This window comes from Triturus cristatus, chromosome 4_2 (genome assembly GCF_964204655.1).
Source record: "Triturus cristatus chromosome 4_2, aTriCri1.1, whole genome shotgun sequence".
In the NCBI taxonomy this organism is placed as follows: domain Eukaryota; kingdom Metazoa; phylum Chordata; class Amphibia; order Caudata; family Salamandridae; genus Triturus; species Triturus cristatus.
In genome coordinates, this window is record NC_140586.1 from 806,540,600 (window position 1) to 806,562,673 (window position 22,074).

At 44.4% G+C, this 22,074-nt stretch overlaps 1 protein-coding gene across 1 annotated transcript in view; it reads left to right on the plus strand.

Annotated features, from left to right (window-relative positions):
• Nucleotides 1-22,074, plus strand: part of POMGNT1 (protein O-linked mannose N-acetylglucosaminyltransferase 1 (beta 1,2-)) — a 344,012-nt gene that overhangs the window by 125,026 nt on the left and 196,912 nt on the right. Inside the window, exons 8-9 of the mRNA XM_085602754.1 lie at nucleotides 4,001-4,128; nucleotides 16,202-16,272. Coding sequence (XP_085458880.1) covers nucleotides 4,001-4,128; nucleotides 16,202-16,272 — 199 coding nt within the window. The remainder of the gene's footprint in view (nucleotides 1-4,000; nucleotides 4,129-16,201; nucleotides 16,273-22,074) is intronic.

Here is a 22,074-nt window from a genome sequence, read left to right on the forward strand (position 1 = left end):
TTGCATTCAATCTTGTTAGAGTGGAAGCATTAGGTCTGGATGACTCGGCACTCAGTTGGCTTTCTTTCTTCCTAAAAGACCTTCTATTCCAGGTCCTTTCGGCCAATGTCTGCTCTAAACCACATGCCCTGACCGCAGGAGTTCCACAGGGCTCTGCTTTGAGCCCCCTTCTATTTAGCATCTATGTTCGCCCATTGACAGACCTAGTGGAGAGCTGAGGACTTGCCTTTTTTTCATATGCCAACGATATTCCGATATTTTTGTCTTTTATCATTGGTAAAGAACCATATCTCTTCGTTTCTGAACCTGGGTTTGAGCAAAGTTTTGACAAGCTTAATGGGGATAAGACCGAGGTCATGATCGTGGTTAAGAACGCCTCTATGTGGGTTTTTGGACACTGGCCAGAGCGCCTTGGGACCCTGCCCACCCAATCTCCTTTGGCAAAAAACCTGGATGTTCTCATGGATAATAAACTCTCCATGAATTCACAAGTGGCTAGAGTCACTGCTGCTTGATTTGCAGTTCTCAGATGGTTGAAAAAGATTATTTGGCTGGTCCCTTTAGCAGCGCAAAGAATGGTCATCCACACCCTGATCATATCCAGACTAGACTATTGCAACTTGTTTTACCTAGGCGCTGACAAGACCCAGGTACAGTGACTTCAGGTGGTGCAAAATGCTGCGGCTCTGCTGCTCTTCCGCTTACCAAAATCTGCCTCCGTCTCCCATCTGCTTCAGGAATTGCTTTGGTTGAGGATCATCCAGCGCATTGAGTTTAAATCATTGTGCTTTGTGTAAAGCCAAACATGGATTAGAACCTTGCTACATTCAGAAACCGGTGGCTCCCTACCAGCCGACTCGTCTTTAAGATTTTCAAATCAAACCCTTTTCTCTGTACCCAGGTTTTGTTTACCCCGCATGAAAGGTCGCTCCTTTGCATATCTGAGCTCTAAACTGCTTTAAGGAATTCTAATTAATTCCTGAGCTTTCATAAAGGTTATGCTGCACTGGGAAACCCTCTGGGGTAGCTCTGCGCATTACAAATTGCATAATAATAATACAAATATGTTTTGGAGAAAATAAAGTCTGATGTATTCAATGCACTCACAATATAACTAACCATTTATTACTGGTTTGGCCTTAAATGTACAGTGGATGCCTATGGCAACTAGCCTAGTGCAGTTTTGACACCAAGAACCAGAAGAGGTGATCAAAATGTAAGGTTTGCTCCACTTGTTTTGAAGGAGGTAGAAAAACAGCATTCTGATATTGAGGTATGCTTGCAGGTACTTGCGACATTAATTTGTTTTTAGGATGTATTTTTAGGGAAAAACATTTCACTCTCGGAACAGATTGCAAACTGTTGCTGTTCATACTTAGTGAACCTGGGACATATTCCAGCAGAATGAAAGCCAGGTCGGCAAGGCTGAGTTCCATATTGTTCGTTTTCTTTTACGGTGTAGCACATCCCTTTCAGATGAAATCCGTCTTTTCATTAATTCTCATGTCCGCCTGTGTCAGACGGGGTAGAGCTGGAGGAAGACTCAAAGGACCTTGAATGCTTTATTGCTTCAGTCCACTTTATTAGTCAGATGTGTTACAGAAGGACAATGGCGTGAGACTAAATTCAGATGTGGGTATTCAGACCATTTTGAAGCTTGCCGCAGAGGGGTTGCCTAATGAAAAGTTGTTTGCAAGGTGATTTGCAGTGTTTTGCCTAGGTAGCTTCGGAATTGTCCAGTGAAAATTGCATACTCTTTAGAAGGGATAAGTGAGTTTCTCCCTCAGTCTTGAGTGTTAAACTGGTGGAATTGGCACATATTGACAAGGCACGTATGTATGCGCTATTTATATAGTGGGAACCTGGTGAAAAGGCAGTGAAGCTCGTTACAGGGTCAGATACAAGCACAAAGTCGTCAAGTGATAGGCGAGATAGCTTGTTGGTGGACTGTTAATGCATTGTGAGATTGTGCTCTTTAAAGAGATGCGCCTTTGCTTCAATTTAGGAAAGAGAGTTGTGGCCATCCAAATAAATACACGGATGTTATTCCAGATCCGGTATGTACTGGTGGTCAGACATGGTCATTGACGGTGCTCAAAGTTGGTGGTGTGGAAAAAGCAGAATTGCTGATAAGCACCTGGTTGCTAAAATGCCAGTCATGGCATCAGAATGGACATACCGATTTGCACCAGGAAGAAAATTACTTAAGATTTCTTGGCGGACTTTCATGGAGAAAGGATTGGCGGGTTTAGGTTTACCCTTGTCCTCATTGATTACAAATCTAAATGGATAGTTGTCAGATTTGATGGGCATCCAGATACCAATGTAGCTATTTAGTCTTTACATGTATCCGTGTTACAGACATTGGCTGTACAATTAACCTCAAAAGTTGTAGTGTAATTGCTGCTGCTTTAGATAATAGCCCTCCAACGAAAATTATATAAATCAACCAGCTAGCACAATAGTGTAAAATAAATAACAAAGCACTGGAAAAATAATGGCATATATTTCTCCCTTTGTTTCTCATTACTGAACCAAAATCTAAATAGCTCCTCCCAGGGAGTCACTGCTGAAGAGTTATTTCTTACCTACACAACTTTTCAGTAATCTACTTTAATGTAAGGGTGGGCGAAGTTAGCGAAGTACCACTCTGCGGACTTCTGCGGAATTGAACAAAGACTCCGTGAACTCCACTCCGTTCCATCTCATCCAAATTAATAAAACAGAAACCTCACATACCTTAGGTAAAACAACAAGCAGCTCTATCTTTACATGCTAAAATGTATATTGTCATCTCCCAAAAGTGAAAATGAAAATACAGCAAGCAGTGAGAGAGGTGATGATTTTGGGATCCTCTCTAACCTAGGGAGAGAACACAAAGAGCACATCATGCTGAACGTTTCGGTGGTGGTCCCATCCTCCTAGGACCACCCGAAGCACTGTTAATGCAAAGTATTATGGGACGAGATTCTAGAGTGCAGTGAATAATATAGTATCCAATATCTAAACATTCCTCAAGGGGCAGGCTCTCTCGGCTCAGGTGAGAGCTAATACTATAATATTCACTGCACTTTAGAATCTCGCCCCACAATGCTTTGCTGGGCCTTTGGTTTGAATTGTATTTTTGCCCATAACTTTGCTTGGGGTGGTCTTAGGAGGGTGGGACCACCACCAAATTGTTCAGCATAATATGCTTTTGTGTTCAAGGCATCTGCTTGGTCCTCCCCCTAGGTTGGGGGGGGGCCCCAAAATCATCACCTCCTGCATTTTAGCATGTAAAGGTAGTTGTTTTATCAAAGGGTTGTGGGTGCAGTAGCTAACTCTCCTACGTGACGAGTCAGCGTTTTTGCATGTATTCCGTGTTTTCAGCATAATGCGTAGTTAAGAAATCTCAGCTAGCGGAGCAGAGTTCATTGCCCACGGTTACTTTAATGACCTGCCCTTTCAATCATTGAACGTCTGTCTCAAGAAAGCACTGCACCGTGTCACTTCTCCCCGGATCACTCAGCCTGACATTGTCGCACCTCCTGGAAATACAGCCATTGTGTACATGAGACACACTGTATGGGGGGAAAAAGACTTCCTGAGGTCCCAGTGGCGTGTTTTTCAGCATTAGTCTAAAAAATGTATTTGTTTTTTATTGTTATTGCTGCAAATTCTTAAACCTGTTCCAACAAAAATGTAACAATTTCTCCAGATTTTTCACATTGTCCCTCTGATTGGAACTGCTTTTCTTATTGTTCAGTACTTCAGAAAATCCTGAAACAACCTGGATTTCCTACCCCAGAGAACCAAAGAGATACGAAAGTAACTTAATTTTCTAAAGCTATGTGGTAACATACAATTATGACTGAGGTGAAAGAGTGGGAATAATCACTGCCTTTGTTGGACAAAGAATATATGTGCACTAGTGGAGATTGGGAATCTACCACTAAATAATGCTTACCCTCATAGATGTTCGCTTCTATTCACTGGACTAAAGGTACTTTATTCTTTGCAGATGCAGAGTGTCATTGGCCTGACACAGAGCTGAACAGGAGGAGGAAGACATTCTGCAGTAAAGTGGAGGGTTACGGTAGCGTCTGCAGCTGTAAGGATCCTACACCTATAGAATTCAATCCAGACCCAGTAAGCATGGCCAGTCTTTTGTGGTATTTTTTTTAATAAGACCAGCAAATGCTGTGTAATGTGATGTTGAATGACATTTGTGAATGTCAATGCTGTAATAGTTCACCAGCTTGAAACTTGGAGACTTGTCTCTGATGATTCAAGTTGAAGTATGCCTTTCCAGGTGCTGTCTGGTAAGTTGATCTTCACGTTTCACTCGCACATTATGATGTCTCCATTTTGACAGTGGGGCCATTAACCAAACCATCCTTTCCCAGATCTGTTTTTGTCAAAGAAATGACTTGATGGTTAAGGATATTGTGCAAATTGAGCAATAAAACCAATGAATTAACGTTGTGGGTTGGAACAGGAAGGGGGAGGGGAATAAGTCATCTGACGCCTGAAATCATGGTGGATCACGGTGGTGTCTTAAGAAGAAATATTGCAGAGCTTAGATTAAGTGCTCCTCTTCCTGTGCTTTACTAAAACATCTGTATTACTGTTGGTCCTGCAGGGTGGTATGGACTTCCAGGAGCGGGTATGAAGCCCTCTGTCCGCCCCCCCCCCCCCCCCCACCCGCCTCAGGTCTCCATCCAGCCCCAGTCTAATGAGATATAGGAGTTTTCGGGCCCTCATCACATTCTGCAGGAGGGCCCATCATTTTGTGTCATGCTACTGTAGCTCTTGCATGTGAATTTGTAGCTCTCAAACTACTACCCCCTTAGTGTTCAGAATTGTTTGGACTATCCTTTTTGCAAAGCCATTAAGGCATACACAGTGTCAATCTTACCTTAATTACTGGAAAAAGCTTTTAATTCAGGATTGAGTAGTAAAAGTACTAGATGTGCTATCTTTAAAAAACAAACAAAAAAAAAACACTTCAATGTAGAGCACAGCTCTCCAAAAACATGTAAAGCATATATGAATGACCCAAGAAGTCCAGTAACAATATAATACCTTGTTTAGTATTGGACATGCCCCAAGGATGTGGAGGTGCAAAATGCTGGTGGATACCAACACAAGCAACCTACTATACTTCGTTTTCTAAAACGTTTTCCAGATGGACTAAGGCTTTCCTTCCCCTCTCCACCATTCAGTAATTCTGTAGTGTTAGGGCAACCTGTTCCTTAAGTAGTAGTGTTGCCAATTTGCTAATTTAGGGACTTATGCAAAGTGTCTGATGCTAGTCTGCTTTATGTTCTCTGAAATAGTGTTGGTCAATCTTCATTCGTTTTTAAGAACTGTTTTTTCATATTAACTTAGAGTGAAAATATTTCTAGTAGTTGAAGTTGGATAACATTTAGTCACCGGATCCTGTAAGCAAGACTTTTTTGTTATGTTAAATATTTTCATAAAACCCATTAGCTATCCTCTAATCTTGAAAGAATGCTTTTTTGTTCACTATGGTTTCCTACCCTAACAGACCCGACCAACAGAAGAACCTATTTTTTTCAACCCAACACTGTAATGTGAATTCCAACGCTTAATTTTAGTTATTACAAAACATCTCCACCTTCGTGATCTCACCTGTGCCATTCATTAGATTTTCAAATATATGTGTTTAGAGCAACTGTACTATTAAACGGACATTCACATATTCAATACAATAGTGTAAAGGTCAAGTTGCAGTTTATTGGCACAGTAGAGCCAGCTTGCCATAAGCTAAACAGCGCTGTTTTCTGCTTCACAGTTTGTATTTTGAATTAACTTTACATATGGAAATAATTTGCATAATGGTCTTGGTCCTCTTCAGTGTGATTTTTAGGTTTCGCCTGCACAGCGCTTGCGCTATGCATGTGAAACATATGGTTTTTAGTATAAACTTAAAAGGGGCTTACATCCCATTCCCTCTCTTTCCGGGCTTTTCATTGGTTACTTTTCCTCTATTTCTATTGGCTGTGGCATATTTTCCTGCATTTACCAATGCTTGTTTCTCGTCTTCTCTTATCAGTTTCCTGTAGCCGAAATAGTGTTAACATCCATTTTGGTGGAACTATTTTTTCATAAAGTTTTGGCTCTTTTTGCTTTTTCGTCTTGCAGCATATTTATGTAGCAACTTGTCACCCAGAGAAAGTGATTTGCCCAGAATCACAGGATGTTGCACCGCCGAGACTCGAACTAGGATCCCCAGCCCTCAAGTCAGCAGCTCTGGCTGCTGCGCCACATCCTCTCCACCCCTGTGTTACTTGTCGGGGAGCTCTTTCCTTCATCCCGGACGATGATTGATAAAACAGCATTTTATTCATCACATTGACAAAACCAATGCATTACCAATGCTTGTTACCTATTGCACGCATTTACCATTTGCATCCTGTATTTGATTAAATATCTTTTTTAAAACAAACATGAAAAATGCCATGACATAAATCTAAAAAGATGATGCACAGAATGTATTCTGCTTTTTGTTACTGTTGTCTAGGGAGAGCACGGGAGTGTCATTGTGACCCATTTGAGGCTTTGCGTCTTAAGTTGTGGTGCCTCCCCACACTCATCAGTGGTTAATAAATAGCATAGAGCATTCTGCATATTTCCATACATACTACATAGACATTTGCACACACAAATGCAAATTTTCTTTCTTTTGCAAACATACTTGTGTTTAGCGCGATTTGTTTATTTGGAAATCTGAGACCCCTTTTACAGCTTAACAGTTTAGAGCTCAAAGCCTCTGTGAGGCTTTCTTAGTCACTGTCTGTCTCTCAAGCTAAGATGGCCCTTTGTGACTGTGAGGTTAGAGGCATCCTTTCCTGCTATCCTGACACTGTTGGTCTCTGATATATACGTCCACTTACTATCTTTTCAAGTCGTACACTAAGTCCAAAATCTTTACACCTGCTACTGTGCTAAAATAATTTGGATTCTCACCTGCCACCCTCACCCAACTAATTTGTCTTTTTCACATCTGAAAAGTAAGTTATGACTGGGTATAAAGGAACTTGACAACGATCTAATAGCTTATGTCTGGTGTTTAATTAGTTCAAGAGATGACCTGCAGCTCCATATACTACCTACTCCGTTCTAGTGAAGGATGATGTTGAATGGCTGCTAACATTTATAGAAAGATAACTTTACACTGATGGGAGATCTGAACCATAAGTTAAACCCAAACAAAGTGGATATATGGTTGAAGGAAATGCTGAAATCATACAATTTAAGGCCAAATTTCCCTAAAACTAAATGGTCTAAGTGGGAAATAGATCTAGGAAAATATCTGGGCTCAAAAGGCTTACTCTGTTTAAATGGTAGGGTAGGGAGGATTGCCCAGCACAGCAGACCTTTAAGGTTAGGCAACAACCATGTCCAATCGACTATATATATATATGTATGCATGCTTGGAATTTTGATAAAATAAGGGACTTTCAAGTCGAGTCTGAAGAGGGAAGTGATCACCATCCTCTGAAATTAAATCTGAATAGGGGAAAAATGACTCTCAGGTAAAAGGTGATCCCTCTTCAGATGGAGTATCCCAAAAGATTGACCACTAGAATAACAGAAGTACATCTGGAAAACCGTTTAATCTTCAGCAAAACATATCACTAAACCATGTCTCGATAGTACATCCTGAGTGGTATGAGAATATAATTGGACAGGTGGTACAGTTCTTAAAGGAAAGGGAATAAGGAATGCGAAAGCTCTGAATAACCAAAGTACGAAAAACAAATGGTTTACTGAGGAATGTAGGAAACTAAAGACGCAGATGAGGAAAGGGGAAAGAAACCTTAATTTAATTTATGAAACAGAAAGTCATAATGTGCTGATGAAGTTAAGGCGAAGATATAAAACTCTAATCCGAGACCAGAAAAGAGATCATAAAGAGAGTTGTTGGGGCCATATGATAGAGGCAATAGAAACCAAAAACATAAAACTCTTCTGAAAACTGGTACAAGAAGGATCTGGAAAAACGCAGGGCACAATGACCTGTGTGGTAGAAGAAGAATCTTGGGTGGACTATCTAGAGGAGATATATGGAAATAAAAGGAACGAGTGGAGGTACAAGTAAGCTCTTGGGAGAAAGTGGGTGAGGACCTAAGGTCCAAATATTCACTAAGTAACATCAGAACCATCATCTCAAGATTAACCCTGTCTCGTGCATCCGGACCTGCAATAATCATAAAAACCCGTCCGGATTGGTGGGCCGAGTTATTGTACAGGCTGTTTGATAAGATATTGGATACTGAAAACTGGAGAGGCGCAATCATCAGGCTGATGCACAAAAAGGGAGATATAAAAAGCCCAAAAAATTATAGGTCGATTTATCTTCTCGATGTGTCAGAAAAGTTATGTGCTAAAATAATCTTGGGAATGTTAAAGGAGTGGGCTGACTTGAATTGCAAGTGCCTAAATAACATTCAAATTCATACAATAAAACTTCTCAAAATCTCCCCATTAAAATCTACTTTCAAATAAAATATCTATTATAGTCCCATAAAATACATAAAACGTCATGCCAGAACAGGGGGGCTTTTAGGAACATCATTCTATATAGGACCATTGCTTTGCACTCTGGTCTATTGCACGTCAGTCTGTTGAGCAGAGGTGGAATTTCTTCTGCTGCTTTGTAGACTTCCGAGCAGCTTTTGATCTGGTAGACGGAAATTGCCTATGGGAAGCATTGAAAAAACAAGACATCCCAAAAAAATCTCTATGATTAATCCAGGAGCTACATAGAAGCTACTGGGCCCAGGTCATTATGGACACTCAGGGAACTGTAACACAAAAAATACAAATCAACAACGGGTTGAGACGGGTGTGTATTAGCCCATTGCTCTTTTCCTTATTTGTTGTTAATTTGCCAGCGAATCTAGCTGCTGCAAATGGATTAAGCCCTAGAATGAATGGTAATCATGTGGCATGCTTACTGTATGCAGATGATCTTGTGATTGTAAACCAAACAGAAATAGGCCTGAAAAGGAATCGGAATTTGCCTAGTAACATGACGGTAAGTTCCAATTCTATTAAGGACACGGAGGCGAGGATTATGCTATCTCTCTTCGCTTTATTAGTAATAACAAACACACAGCAGCCAGAGAGATTCGTAAATATCAGTGTAAAAACCATAAAAAACTACAACTCCCTACAACCAGGGATAAGCAGAGTAAATTAGTCCAACTATTTCCACGACATCATGTAAAGCCCTCTACCAGCTCTCATTCCTCCTCTTTCTTCGCAAGTCACGCCATTTCCTTATTGGTCTTGCTTGGATCCATCATTGCCTAAAAGAAACCAAGCAGGGAGGTGAGAATCGTGCGAACCAAACCGTGCATATTACGCAAGGCCACAGTAGAAAAAACATAAAACGAAACAAGCATGTCCCGCCAATCAAGGTCGAGAAAATAAGTACTTACTGCCATACGGGGGGGTTCGCACCAAAGGTGCCCCGGGCGGGATAATCCTCGCCTCCGTGTCCTTAATAGAATTGGAACTTACCGTCATGTTACTAGGCAAATTCCGATTCTATGTCCGGACCGGAGGCTTCGGATTATGCTAGTTCAAAGCTTACTTACCACTAACTGTGCCACATTAAGAACCGGCTTAAAATAAAACCTCTTGAAGGTGGAGTCGGACGACCAGTCCGCTGCTCGCATTAAATCCTCCAAACGCGCACCTAGCGCGAAAGCCTTCGAGGCCATAGCACCTCTGGCAGAATGGGCACCAAATAGTTTTGTGTCAATGCCAGCCTCTTGCATAACCCATCGCACCCACCTGGCAATGGTGGGAGAAGAGACTGCTTTGTGTGGTTTCTTGAGAGCTATCAAGAGTTGTCGCTCGCCCGGCGGGCGGAGTTCCTGCGTTAAATCTTCATATGACTTTAAACAATCTACCACACATAGTTTGGGGGAGTCCCGGAAAGCCGGGTACGTTATTGTACGTGAATGTGACTTGGTTCTGCGTCCAATCGTAAAAACAACCCCTTCCGGGGAGAAAACCCGCGCCGAGACGTCTAATGCGCGGACATCGGAAACCCGTCTGCAGGAGACCAAGCATAGAAGCATAGCAAGCTTGGAAGACAATTCTTTCGGAGAAAGGTATCGATTAGATTGCCAGGAAAGAAACAGATTCAAGACTCTGTTGACGTCCCATAGAACGGAGTAACGAGGTTCTGGGGGTAACGATAAGCGCACGCCCCGTAAAAGTCTGCAAACCAGCGGATGTTCCCCAACAGGCGCTCCGTCTAGAGGTTCATGACCGGCAGAAATCGCCGATCTGATAGCATTAATGGAGCGATATGCCAAAACGTCCGACGCCAAATCGCCGAAAAAATTCAAGAGGGGAACGATTCCTCCGACCACGGGATCCAGATCCCGTCGGAGACACAAACGAACCCATCGTGACCACGCGGATTTATAACGTTTCGTGGTGCTGTCTGCCCATGCCTTTGACAGGAGGGCCTCAGCCTGTCCCGAAAGTCCCGGCAGCAACCATCTTCGCCTGAAAGACGCCACGCCATGAGTCTGAGCGTCTCCTGAGTAATCGGGGGATGAAGGTTCCCTTCTGGGTTCCGAAGAAGTTGAGGATACAGGGGGAGTAGGATTGGAGAATCCCAGGAAAGTTCCAGAAGAACTGGAAACCAAACTTGAGACCTCCATAGGGGGGTTATCAGGGTCAGCTCTGCGTACTGTCGTCGGATCTGGGCTGTTTTTCTCATTATCATGGAGAATGGCGGAAACGCATATCCGTTTTCCGCCTTCCAGTCTTGGAGAAAGGCATCCGTGGCAAGAGCCATCGGATCCGGTCTCCAACTGAAGAATCTGGACACTTGGTTGTCCAAACGGGAGGCAAAAAGGTTCGCTGAGAAGGGTCCCCAGAGATTGTTCAACCATTGGAAGACCGGAAGTTCCAGCTTCCATAAGCTGGAGTCGTAGAGATGACGAGAGTGCCAGTCCGCTACCTGATTGTGCTGGCCCGGGAGATACTCCGCTGTCACCGATATATGATGGTCTAGGCAGTAGCCCCAAAAGTCTTTCGCTAGGTTGGCCAATGCCCGAGAACGGGGCCCTCCCAACCGATTGACGTAACGGACCGCAGAGATGTTGTCCATCTTTAGGAGGACACAAGATTGCATCTTGTCCTTGGTCCAGCAGCGCACTGCGAAAGAACCGGCCAACAGTTCCAAGCAATTGATGTGAAAGACCCGCTCGTCTGCTGACCAAACACCTCCGGTGGAGAAATCCCCGCATCGAGCACCCCAACCCAGTTTGCTGGCGTCGGACTCGATGACCAAGTCTGGAACTGAGCCAAAAATCGCTCGACCGTTCCATGCCTCCATATGAGTGAGCCACCAAAGAACTTCCTCTTTGGCTTCTGCTGAAAGTGGTACCACGTGATCGTACGACCGACCCCGTCTGAGGTGGTAGGCCTTTAATTGTTGCAATGCACGATAGTGTAATGGGCCCGGGAAAATCGCCTGAATCGAGGACGACAGGAGGCCCACAATCCTGGCCAAGTGACGGAGGGAGATGGAGGGCCTGGACACCGTCTGGCGCAATTCGTGCCGAATTTTTGCCATCTTCCGAGAGGGAAGGCTCAGCGTCGCCTGAACGGAGTCTACCATAAAGCCCAGGAAGGTAACTGACTGCGAAGGCTGAAGTACTGATTTCGCCGTGTTGATAACGAACCCTAGGTTCTGCAGAAGAGAAACAGTTTGCTGGAGTTGCACCAACAAGAGTTGAGGAGACTGAGCCATTAGAAGAAGGTCGTCCAGATAGACGATCATGCGTATACCCCGTGCCCGGAGAAACTCTACCGCGGGATGAAGCACCTTGGTGAAACACCATGGTGCCGAGGAAAGCCCGAACGGAAGGGCCGTGAATTCGTATATCAGACCCCCCCCCCCCCCCCCCCAACAAAACTGTAGGAATCATCTGTGGGGCGGGTGCACCGGAATCACGAGGTAGGCGTCTTTTAAATCCAAACGCGCCAACCAATCGGAAGGGCGCAGGAGATCGCGCAAGAGATGAATTCCCTCCATTTTGAAATGGCGATACACTAACCACGTGTTGAATTCTTTGAGATTGATTACCGGACGACGACCTCCGTCGGCTTTGTCCACGAGGAAAATATTGCTGAGGAAACCATGAGGATGCAGAGATGTGCGACAAATGGCGCCTTTGCGAAGCAAGTCGGCGACCTCTTCGTCGATCAACCGTGCGTCCTGAAGGCTGAATTGTAATGGATTTGGCCGCGCCACCTGGCGGGGATTGTCCAGAAATTCTACATGAAAGCCCTGAATTGTCTGAAGGACCCATGCATCGGACGTTAACGCCGCCCAAGCCTCTCTGAAGCATGCCAGTCGCCCCCCTAACTGTATGTGACATGCAGGAAGGACACTTACCGCTAGAACTCCCGCCTCCAGAGTTGGACTTGTAGCCTCCACGGCCTCTGAAACGTTGTCCTCGCGTTGGATAGAAGTTGGTGTAATTTGCGGTGGAATTGTATTGACCACGACCAGAGCCTTGTCCCCTCTGAGGGTTTTGATGGAACCCACGGCCGGACGAGCGGCCCATGCCTCGACCGGCCCCGCAGAAAACCCGCTGGGTAAACACTCTCTTAATACCAGACTGGGCCTTGTCTAAGGAAGTAAAAGTAGACACAAACTTCCCCAATTCCTTTACAAAGGGCTCGCCAAAAAGGCCCCCCTGCGCAACTGCTCCGGCCTCGGAAGAAGCCAAATCTCCAAGTTTGGGGTCCAATTTAATCAACAAGGAGCGACGACGCTCCGTTGAAAGAGCGCAATTTGCGTTTCCCATAAAAATAATGGCCCGTTGGGCCCAATTAGATAACACCTCAGGAGAAATCGTTGAACCAGTCACCTTAGCCTCCTCCGCCATGTCTAATATTTTTGCCATTGGACCGACGACCTCGAGGAGTTTATCTTGACAGGACCGCCAAGACCTATCAATGCCTTTACGGGGATCTTTTACAAATTTCGCCAAGAAGGTGGCCATTTTAGAGTCCAGTTCCGTAGTAAGCGCGATTTTGTCCGGCAAGGAGGGACGCGGGCATTCCGCCCTCAAACAACTCCGCGCTTCCTTCTCCAGAGGCTTACGCAGACGGTTGGAAAGGAATCTAACGACCTTATCCCCTGGGACCCAAGCGGAAGACCGGGGATGCATTATATAATCTGGATTCAGCATATCCGCATCCTCCTCCGGCGCCTCAGAAGCGATCGCCGGGGTCGGGCGCCAAGGACGGGAAGAACCCGCTTCATCATCGGTATCACCCTGGGTATCATTATCAGTCGCCGGGGATGGGGGATCTGGCATATCTTGAGGTTGATCACCCGCTGGGAGGGGAGCGCATGGGGACGTCTTCGCTAAAAAAGCCGTCTTAAGGCGCGCAAAGGCGTCTGCATCCACACCGTCGGGACGCTGTTTTTTAGGGGGAGGAGGAACCACTTCAGTGAGATCCCCTGGGGCCGGCATCGCGCTGCCGCGAGCCGTCGCCAATCGGTTGCATTCCTGCACAATTCTATCCGAGACGTTGCTCCATCGGACCCACTACCTTATTAACTACTCGATATATTGAGTCATCAACTGCGTCAAAGAAATCATCGCTAAAAGGTAAGTATTCCTGGACTTCCTCCTCATAATATTCGGATTGACCAGCCATATCTTTAGCAAAGGTAAGTACTTCTAGTGAAGGACAAGGAGGTCACACAATCAGCAGGTGGTATAAATTTTATCAGGCCTGAGGCCTCAATTAGGGTAGCCCAGAGGGATACAATGGGGCTGCACCAGGCCCTCAACGCGTATACGCCCTCAGGATTCACCTGACAGGGCAGCTGCCTTCCAAACGCGTTGAAAAACCACTTATTAGTATATCAACAGATCGGATAACATGCCCAAATTAAGTTAACACCGCCCACGAGATGCGTGGTGTTTGGAAGGGTGCGTACAACGCTGTTATATGTCAGCGCGTTCACCGCGGATCGAACCGCAATACAGACCTCAGCGGGGCATTTTGAACTTTGTAGGGGAAAAATACAGTCCGCGATGCGGACGTTGGAGGAGAGGCAGCAGGGGCAGGCTCTTTTGTCCGTTTGACTCGCGGCACGCTCCTCATCTGAGGAGACGCGACGCGAGTGTCACAAGGCGGTCAAGCGCCCCTAGCGGCATACGATGAAGCCGCAACAGCAGGGAAGCCGGCCGTGTAAGGAGCGAAAACGTTCCCGCGGCCGGTAGGGACTCTGTAATAAAGAACAGAGAAATACAAACACTCGCAATAGAAAGCAATATCCAAGATTATCCAAAAGAACATTTACAAAGCTCAAAAGCAATTAAAAAAGAGCATGAGCACTTAACTGGCTGCGCAGCAGCGAAGAAAGAGGAGGAATGAGAGCTGGCAGAGGGCTTTACATGATGTCGTGGAAATATTTGATGGACTAATTTACTCAGCTTATCCCTGGTTGTAGGGAGTTGTAGTTTTTTATGGTTTTTACACTGATATTTACGAATCTCTCTGGCTGCTGTGTGTTTGTTATTACTAATAAAGCGAAGAGAGATAGCATAATCCGAAGCCTCCGGTCCTGACATAGAATTTAGACATATTTAGGAATTACTGTAGGTGTAAACATGGACAAAACTAGGGTGCTTTGCTTTGGGAAGACAAAGTAAATTTAATTGGCACTTAGGCGCCAATAAACTTGAATTAGTTAACGAATATAAATATCTTGGAGTCTGTTTTGAGAGGTACTTGAAATAGAAAATACACCTAGAGGCACTGAAGACCAGGGCTATGGCCTCGGTAAGTGGCCTGAAAAAATGTAATAGGGACTTCGGAGAAGTGTCATACAGACCAGTCCTAAAAGCTTATGTATCCATGATCGCCCGCAATTGCAATATGGAGCTGAGCTGCTATATGTTAGTGACAAAAATAGGTGGTAAGCTGAGGAGGGGAAGTGCTTGAAGAACTTATTGTTACTCCCCAGCTCCGCCATGATCCAAGCAATAAGATTAGAAACTGGAAGGATCTTGTGGAACATATTGGATGCAAAAGCGTTAATAAGATTCTGGGGAAAACTGAGTGGGCAGGAAGTACAGACATTTTCTCAGTGATGCAAGAATAAATTAAAGTGTGCAAAAAACGTTAGGATCAAATTAAGGGCTGTCTGTAAAGATATGAAAGTAAAGATGCATCCACAGAGTTAAATGCACTAGGTAAAGATCTAACCTATAAATTCCACTAATACTACTTAAGTGGGAACAAATCAGTACAATTCATGCTAAACTCTTGGCGGAACAAAGTGAGCTTCCCGTATGTTGATATCTTACCAAACCAGTTGTTAAGAAGTGAACTACTGAGAGTAAGGGTTGGTCCCCTGTAAGATATGATACGGTTGAATCAAAAACGATTGATGTAGGAGGGAACTGTACTTGTGGCTTGAACATTAAATGTGATATGTTGCAAATTCTCTTGGACTGCTTAAAGGTTAGACGACGACAAACGCAGTTTTTACGCCCAATATTGATGAAATATGAAATTAAGACGCATTGGCACGCTGCAGAATTTTTAACTGATGTGCGTTTTTTTGGATATAGCATGTGCCATTGGGAGATTCATAAGGACAGTTAGAACTCGGATCACTGAGTTTTAGTAATCATGACGTTTTATGTATTTTATGGGACTATAATAGATATTTTACTTGAAAGTAGATTTTAATGGGGAGATTTTGATAAGATTTATTGTATGAATTTGAATGTTATTTAGGCACTTGAAATTGCATATAGGACAATGAACATAAATTGCTGCACTGTGTAAAGGCCAATAGTCTAAATAAGCATATTTTCTGACTGATTGATTAGTATCCACTCTACATCAGTTCCTGTAATTCAAGTTGTCCTTCCAGTGCCTAAAATGATTTACTGCATTCATTTGTCTACTCCTGTTTTATGTCTGAGTATTGTCTTTCCCACATGCTCTTGACTGTCATTTGCAAAACTGTCCTTAATTGGATTGCGGGGTGCCACTTGCATTTCCCATAAAATCAGACTCTCATATTAATTCCATGGCGCTTCTGTAGGCCAACGGCATTGATGAGATCTGTGTACAAGTTGAAAACCTGCGAATGTTTCAGTGTGATGTCATTTATTTGCAGATCAAACAGAACAAGGTGACCAATGTTCCAGTCGCCGTGATTGCCGGAAATCGACCTAACTACCTTTACAGGTGAGCGTCCAAACTTCGCCATTAAACATTTTCCTTCTTGTTAAGGTAAGGCACGTAGTTTCGTAAAGATAGATGCAAGGCTGTAAATAGATAAATAGAGCCAACAAGTTTGCTGCTAGATGGAGACTACCGGCCACCCCTGAGCTGAGATGAAAAAAAAATCTATTCTTTCTTTATAGCCCATCCAACAGTTTTTTTTTCCATTGAGTTTGCCAACAGCCACTTTGTCTGAGCTGAACTTCGAAGTGTTTGGCCCCTCTGCGTGAGACATGAATTAATTAGTATGCAAATTGCTTCACACTCCCATTACATCACCATTCCTGCCATGACCTCAGCAGACGCTATTGTGCTTGATTATGGTTGCCTAATCAAGGAAGTGCCTAATGTAAAATCCCTGAGAAGGTTTCTGTTGCCAGTTCAAAGATCAGTTATGCAAGTGAACATCATATCTGTTTGCCTCTCCTTGGTGCATTTTTGTATGGGTGATCTAAGACCTTCTGATGAATTCAAACCAGCATTGGCAAAGCTATGGGCCCGGTGTTGGCTCCAGCCCTTTTGGCTTTAATGCTTGTTTGGTCATGATTTTGCAATGCTTCATTGATAAACGCTGCCGGGCCCTTATCAATCAAAATAAATAAGTGTTTTGACTATAAGCAAAAATACTTTTTGGTTTCTAAAACCATACGTTGCTTTAGTAGTCCCTGACACTTGGGGGAACTCCTTAGTGTGTTGCAGTGCTCCTTGTACAAGGGTGGAATGCATCCGCTCACCAGACCCTTAGCCCCAGGGTGTATGGTATCATGAGTGGAAGAAAAATGTCAGTGCCACAGTAATAGACCAATGGATGAAGAGGGCTTACTGAAAGCCCCTACAAGTAAGTATATTATATATAGAAGTTCCGTTAAATAAAAAGGTGTTGTAAAAATTAGTTGGAGTCTGCTTTGGTCAGGTAGACGGCGGCACGTGCAATTATTTGTTTTGACATAGTGGGACTCCTATGTAAAAGCTATTACTTGGAACCACTAGAGTACTGTAGGCAAATAAGTGAGAATCAGTTTCACATATCCTCTTATCACTTCCTGTCCTGCTGCAGACAGGTTGTTTATTTGGTCTTGACGCGCACGGGTGTAAGCATGGCCTGGTGACTTTCTTTTAAGCACCTCGGTTCTTTCCCATCTTGAAATGGTAGCCGCATGTTCTGGGCTGCACGAGGAGAAGCCACTGTAATTTCTCTTCCTTGTCAGGGACTGTTGATTAGCCAAGAGAAAATGCTCCTTTGAGCGGCATAACACAGGTGTCGATGGAACCTAATTAATGAGTATGCTGTGGAGACTTTCAGCAGGGAATTTTAGTGATGTTGTTTGAAGTTTCACTAACACAGAAATTCTCACAATCTGCTTGCCTACTGCACTGATTGCTTCTGGGTGGGATTTTCTCTGCAGTATCCTTGAACTGTTGTTCACAGCTCTGACGAGGTCATAGGACACCTAGGGCATCTCTACTTCAAGAGCCTGTTACTGTTATTTTTGTGGTGACCGCACCCATCTGTCGAAATCCCTCCTTCTACCCTGCATCTTGCTGTACAAATTTGAAATTTCCATACAGAGCTCCTGCTGGATTATATCATTCAGGAGTTAGCATCGTCCCGCCAAGACCTCTTGCACACCTCTACTTTCCCACAACCAGTGGAAGAGATAAACGTTTCCTCACCAGTAAATGTGACATATGTGCTTTGTGCCTGTAATATATAACCGCACCACTATCTTATCTGTTTGCTATTTATTACAATAATACTGCACTGCATGGTCCTCTCAACTAATAGCGCTGTAGTAAATAGATCTGCTTCTCACCCCTGTTGTTAGGATAATTCTGCATCCCCCTCCCAGAATCAGGAGCCTGCGTGTGTATGTGTAAGAATGTGTGCGATGGGGAGAAGGGGGGGGAAGGGCCACAAGGATACCCAGATTATGCCCACATTACCTAGGCTTCCTACTAAAGGTTTGTCTAAATAGAACTGTCCTAATAAGCAAGAAATACCAGTTAGGGAATAAAAATACAATATGTTAACTTTGCACAACATCCCCCTAATAAATAACAGACTATATGAAAACCTGATGAAAAGGAAACATTGGGTCGTTAGTTTGGAAAGTATCAATCTCCCCATTTAAAAGCACTCCGAAATCAAGCATATTTTTTAGGTGTGCACATGTATGTGAGGAGGTATGGCCAGGAATGTACCAGCAAAGCAGGAACCATCTAAGATAGTGTTCATTTTCTACCACCCTAGAATTAGTTGGGGTAAAGGAAATAAATGATAAGTTAGGTGGTATGTATGAGTACATTGACTTACTTTAATAAGAGACAGTGGGGAATTTCTACATGTTTGAAAAAGGTGGGGGCACTTAGGGAGATTGCAGCTCACAGGTGATCTTGGTAAATATGTAAAGCAGTGTGATTGCACATATCCCTGGTTATGTAGGTCATTTATTTCTAAAAAAAATAAGATTTTGAGTGCTGACAATAGTTCAGTTGAACACACACTTTGCACACACAAGAACAGCTTATAGGTAGCTAAACACAACAGTAGCTTACGAATCACTCAGAGAAGCTTAACCTAGGATCTTCAGTTTTTACACACTAACCTGGACAGTATAATCTGACAGCTTACTTAGCTGGGGACTACAGTTCATTGGTTTGCTTCCCTGAGATTATGCATGCCATACCTACCTGAGCATAATAGTTTAATATCTACCTAGGCATATTAGCTGGAGTACTTACCAGGGGGTTATAGTTTGCCACACCACACCATCCTAGCCTAATAACTGGGCACCAATTGATGTATTCTCCCGTTACCTTGATTGTATAGTCCCTGGGTATTGTATTAAATCTCTACATTTATTAAGACGCAATATTACTTATGGCATGATAGAAAGTGATGTGTGATGGATGACTCCGGCGCGGGAGCCTGTTCACACCACCACTGCCAACCAGCCTTCACCGTTGGGGTATTTCAAGCCCCAAGGTTCACAGCGCCAGGAGGCGCCGGCGCCCTTAACCGCACCAGGAGGTGCATAAGAACGGGGCTCCCACGGCACGGGACACGTGCTGGCCTGCCCAGGCCAAGGACTGGCCCGTCTGCGCCAGTCAGAGCCCGGAGAAGGCTGGGCACGACCCACCCTCTTGGTTCTCCAGCATTTTGCTCCGCATTTAGTCTTTGGAACTTTTACCCGCGTAGGACACAATTAAGGGGAAGTTGTGTCAAGGTAAACTATTTTACAATTTTATATTTATTTTGTTATTTTTTTTATCAGTAATTTGCATAATGAGGAAACGGAAGCCTAACCCCTACTTCAAAACAAGCATTTGCAATGCAATAGGTCTCGCATTTATAAGAGTTTGAGCTATTGGCATTGTAAAATTACAATGCCTTTAATTTGTTTTGGTTTTAAAACAAATAAAAGGCATTGTCATTTACAATCTCAGTAGCATAAACTCGCATAAAAGCAGTGTGCGGCGTGCAGCAGTGTTTTGTGTAGAGGTGTGAGGCATGCAGCACTGTGTGGCGTGCAGCGGCGTGCAGCAGTGTGCGGCGTGCAGCAGTGTGCTGCGTGTAGCAGTGAGTAATGCAGCAGTGTGCGGCGTGCAGCAGTGTGCGGCGTGCAGCAGTGTGCGGCGTGCAGCAGTGTGCGGCGTGCAGCAGTGTGCGGCGTGCAGCAGTTTGCGGCGTGCAGCAGTGTTTCGTGTAGCAGTGTGAGGCGTGCAGCAGTGTTTCGTGTAGCAGTGTGCGGCGTGCGGCGTGCAGCAGTGTGCGGCGTGCAGCAGTGTGCGGCGTGCAGCAGTGTGCGGCGTGCAGCAGTGTGCGGCGTGCAGCAGTGTTTCGTGCAGCAGTGTTTCGTGCAGCAGTGTTTCGTGCAGCAGTGTTTCGTGCAGCGGCGTGCAGCAGTGTGCGGCGTGCAGCAGTGTGCGGCGTGCAGCAGTTTGCGGCGTGCAGCAGTGTTTCGTGTAGTAGTGTGAGGCGTGCAGCAGTGTTTCGTGTAGCAGTGTGAGGCGTGCAGCAGTGTGCAGCAGTGTGCGGCGTGCAGCATTGTGCGGCGTGCAGCAGTGTGCGGCGTGCTGCGGCGTGCAGCAGTGTGTGGCGTGCAGCAGTGTGTGGCGTGCAGCAGTGTGTGGCGTGCAGCAGTGTGTGGCGTGCAGCAGTGTGTAGCAGTGTGTGGCGTGCAGCAGTGTGTGGCGTGCAGCAGTGTGTGGCGTGCAGCAGTGTGTGGCGTGCAGCAGTGTGCGGCGTGCAGCAGTGTGCGGCGTGCAGCAGTGTGCGGCGTGCAACAGTGTGGCGTGCAGCGGCATGCAGCAGTGTGTGGCGTGCAGCAGTGTGTGGCGTGCAGCAGTGTGTGGTGTGCATGCTTCTGGAAATATGCATATAATATTGAATTACATCATATGGTGTATGACTTTGTATAAAAAGGGGAAATCCTATAATAAAGAAATTGAAAGCAAATCATATCTTAATTCTTCAGGCATTTATGTCAAGTTTAGTCATAAAATCTTAACACAAGAACTACCGGATTGTCCCTTTATTTATTAGATTTTTGTCAGTTGACTATGTAATGAAAGCAAAAATCAAAACTAAAATCGAAAGAAAATCCTTCGTTTTTATTATATTATACATTCTCGAGATACTCTTTCCAACATCTGCATATCTAAGTAGCCGTTTCTGGTTTACTGCTGGCATCATGCCTCGCTAATTAAACTATTGGCCTTTATTTGGAATTCTAAAGTCTAGCTTTGAAAAAAATAGCATGTCTGCTCAAAGTTTATGACATCCCGCTTGCTTCTTCCGTTCTCCACGCTATCCTGTCGTCACCCGCCCTTGTCCTAATCGTCACTAAGGATAAAGGGAAACAATGTAATTTAAAATTGAAGAAAGAAAGAGATCTATCCACCTATCTGTTTGTGTATGTGTGAGCAGCAGCTTGTAACACCCATACACGTATAAATCAATGAAAAGCTGCCAACCAATTGAAATGTTAACTCTTTTCAGTGTGAAAGGTTTATTTAGATATGTTAAAATAATTCTGCCATCCATCTTCTGCGCTCTTAGGTTTTTCCGAACTTGGCAGCTTGCTATAAGAAGTTGAACAAAGATGGCGAAGAGGGGCTTTCGGCGGCATTTGCATTTTATGGCACCTATTTCTATGCCATACTGAGCTATTCTACATAGAGATGAGACGGTCTTTGAAACGCCTCTGCTGTATTTGCATTTGGTAAAACAGCCTTAATGATGTGTTGAGAGGCGCCCCCCTGCCATTGTTGAAGCCGCCATGTGGGACCCTGCTAAGTGTATGAGGGGTGGGAGATCAGCATACACAATTTATTGTGTCTAAAGCCACCCTTTCCTGAGACCCATCCCTGGAGACAGAGGATGTTGATTTCAAGGAAGTCCAGCGGCCTTTCCATCTGGGCAGCATTTGGTAAAACAAAGTACAAATGTTATGAAACATTTACATATTCCGAAGCATTTAATCCATCGTGCAAGCCTCTCATTGCACGCGGACGGAATGTTTTAAAAATGCTCTCAGGCATAGCACATGACACTGTTTGAACTTCATGTGTTTACTACACAAGCTGCTAGTCATACACCTCATTTTAATAACTCAAACGGCAGCGTCTGTCAATTAATTGGTAATGGAATCTGCCCACATTTCATTATTATATGGGCGTGGCTCTGTTCTGAGCTCGTAAACATCTCTTAATTTTTGTTAAATAACGATTACACGATTCTTCGCTGTTTTTTTCTTTACAAAT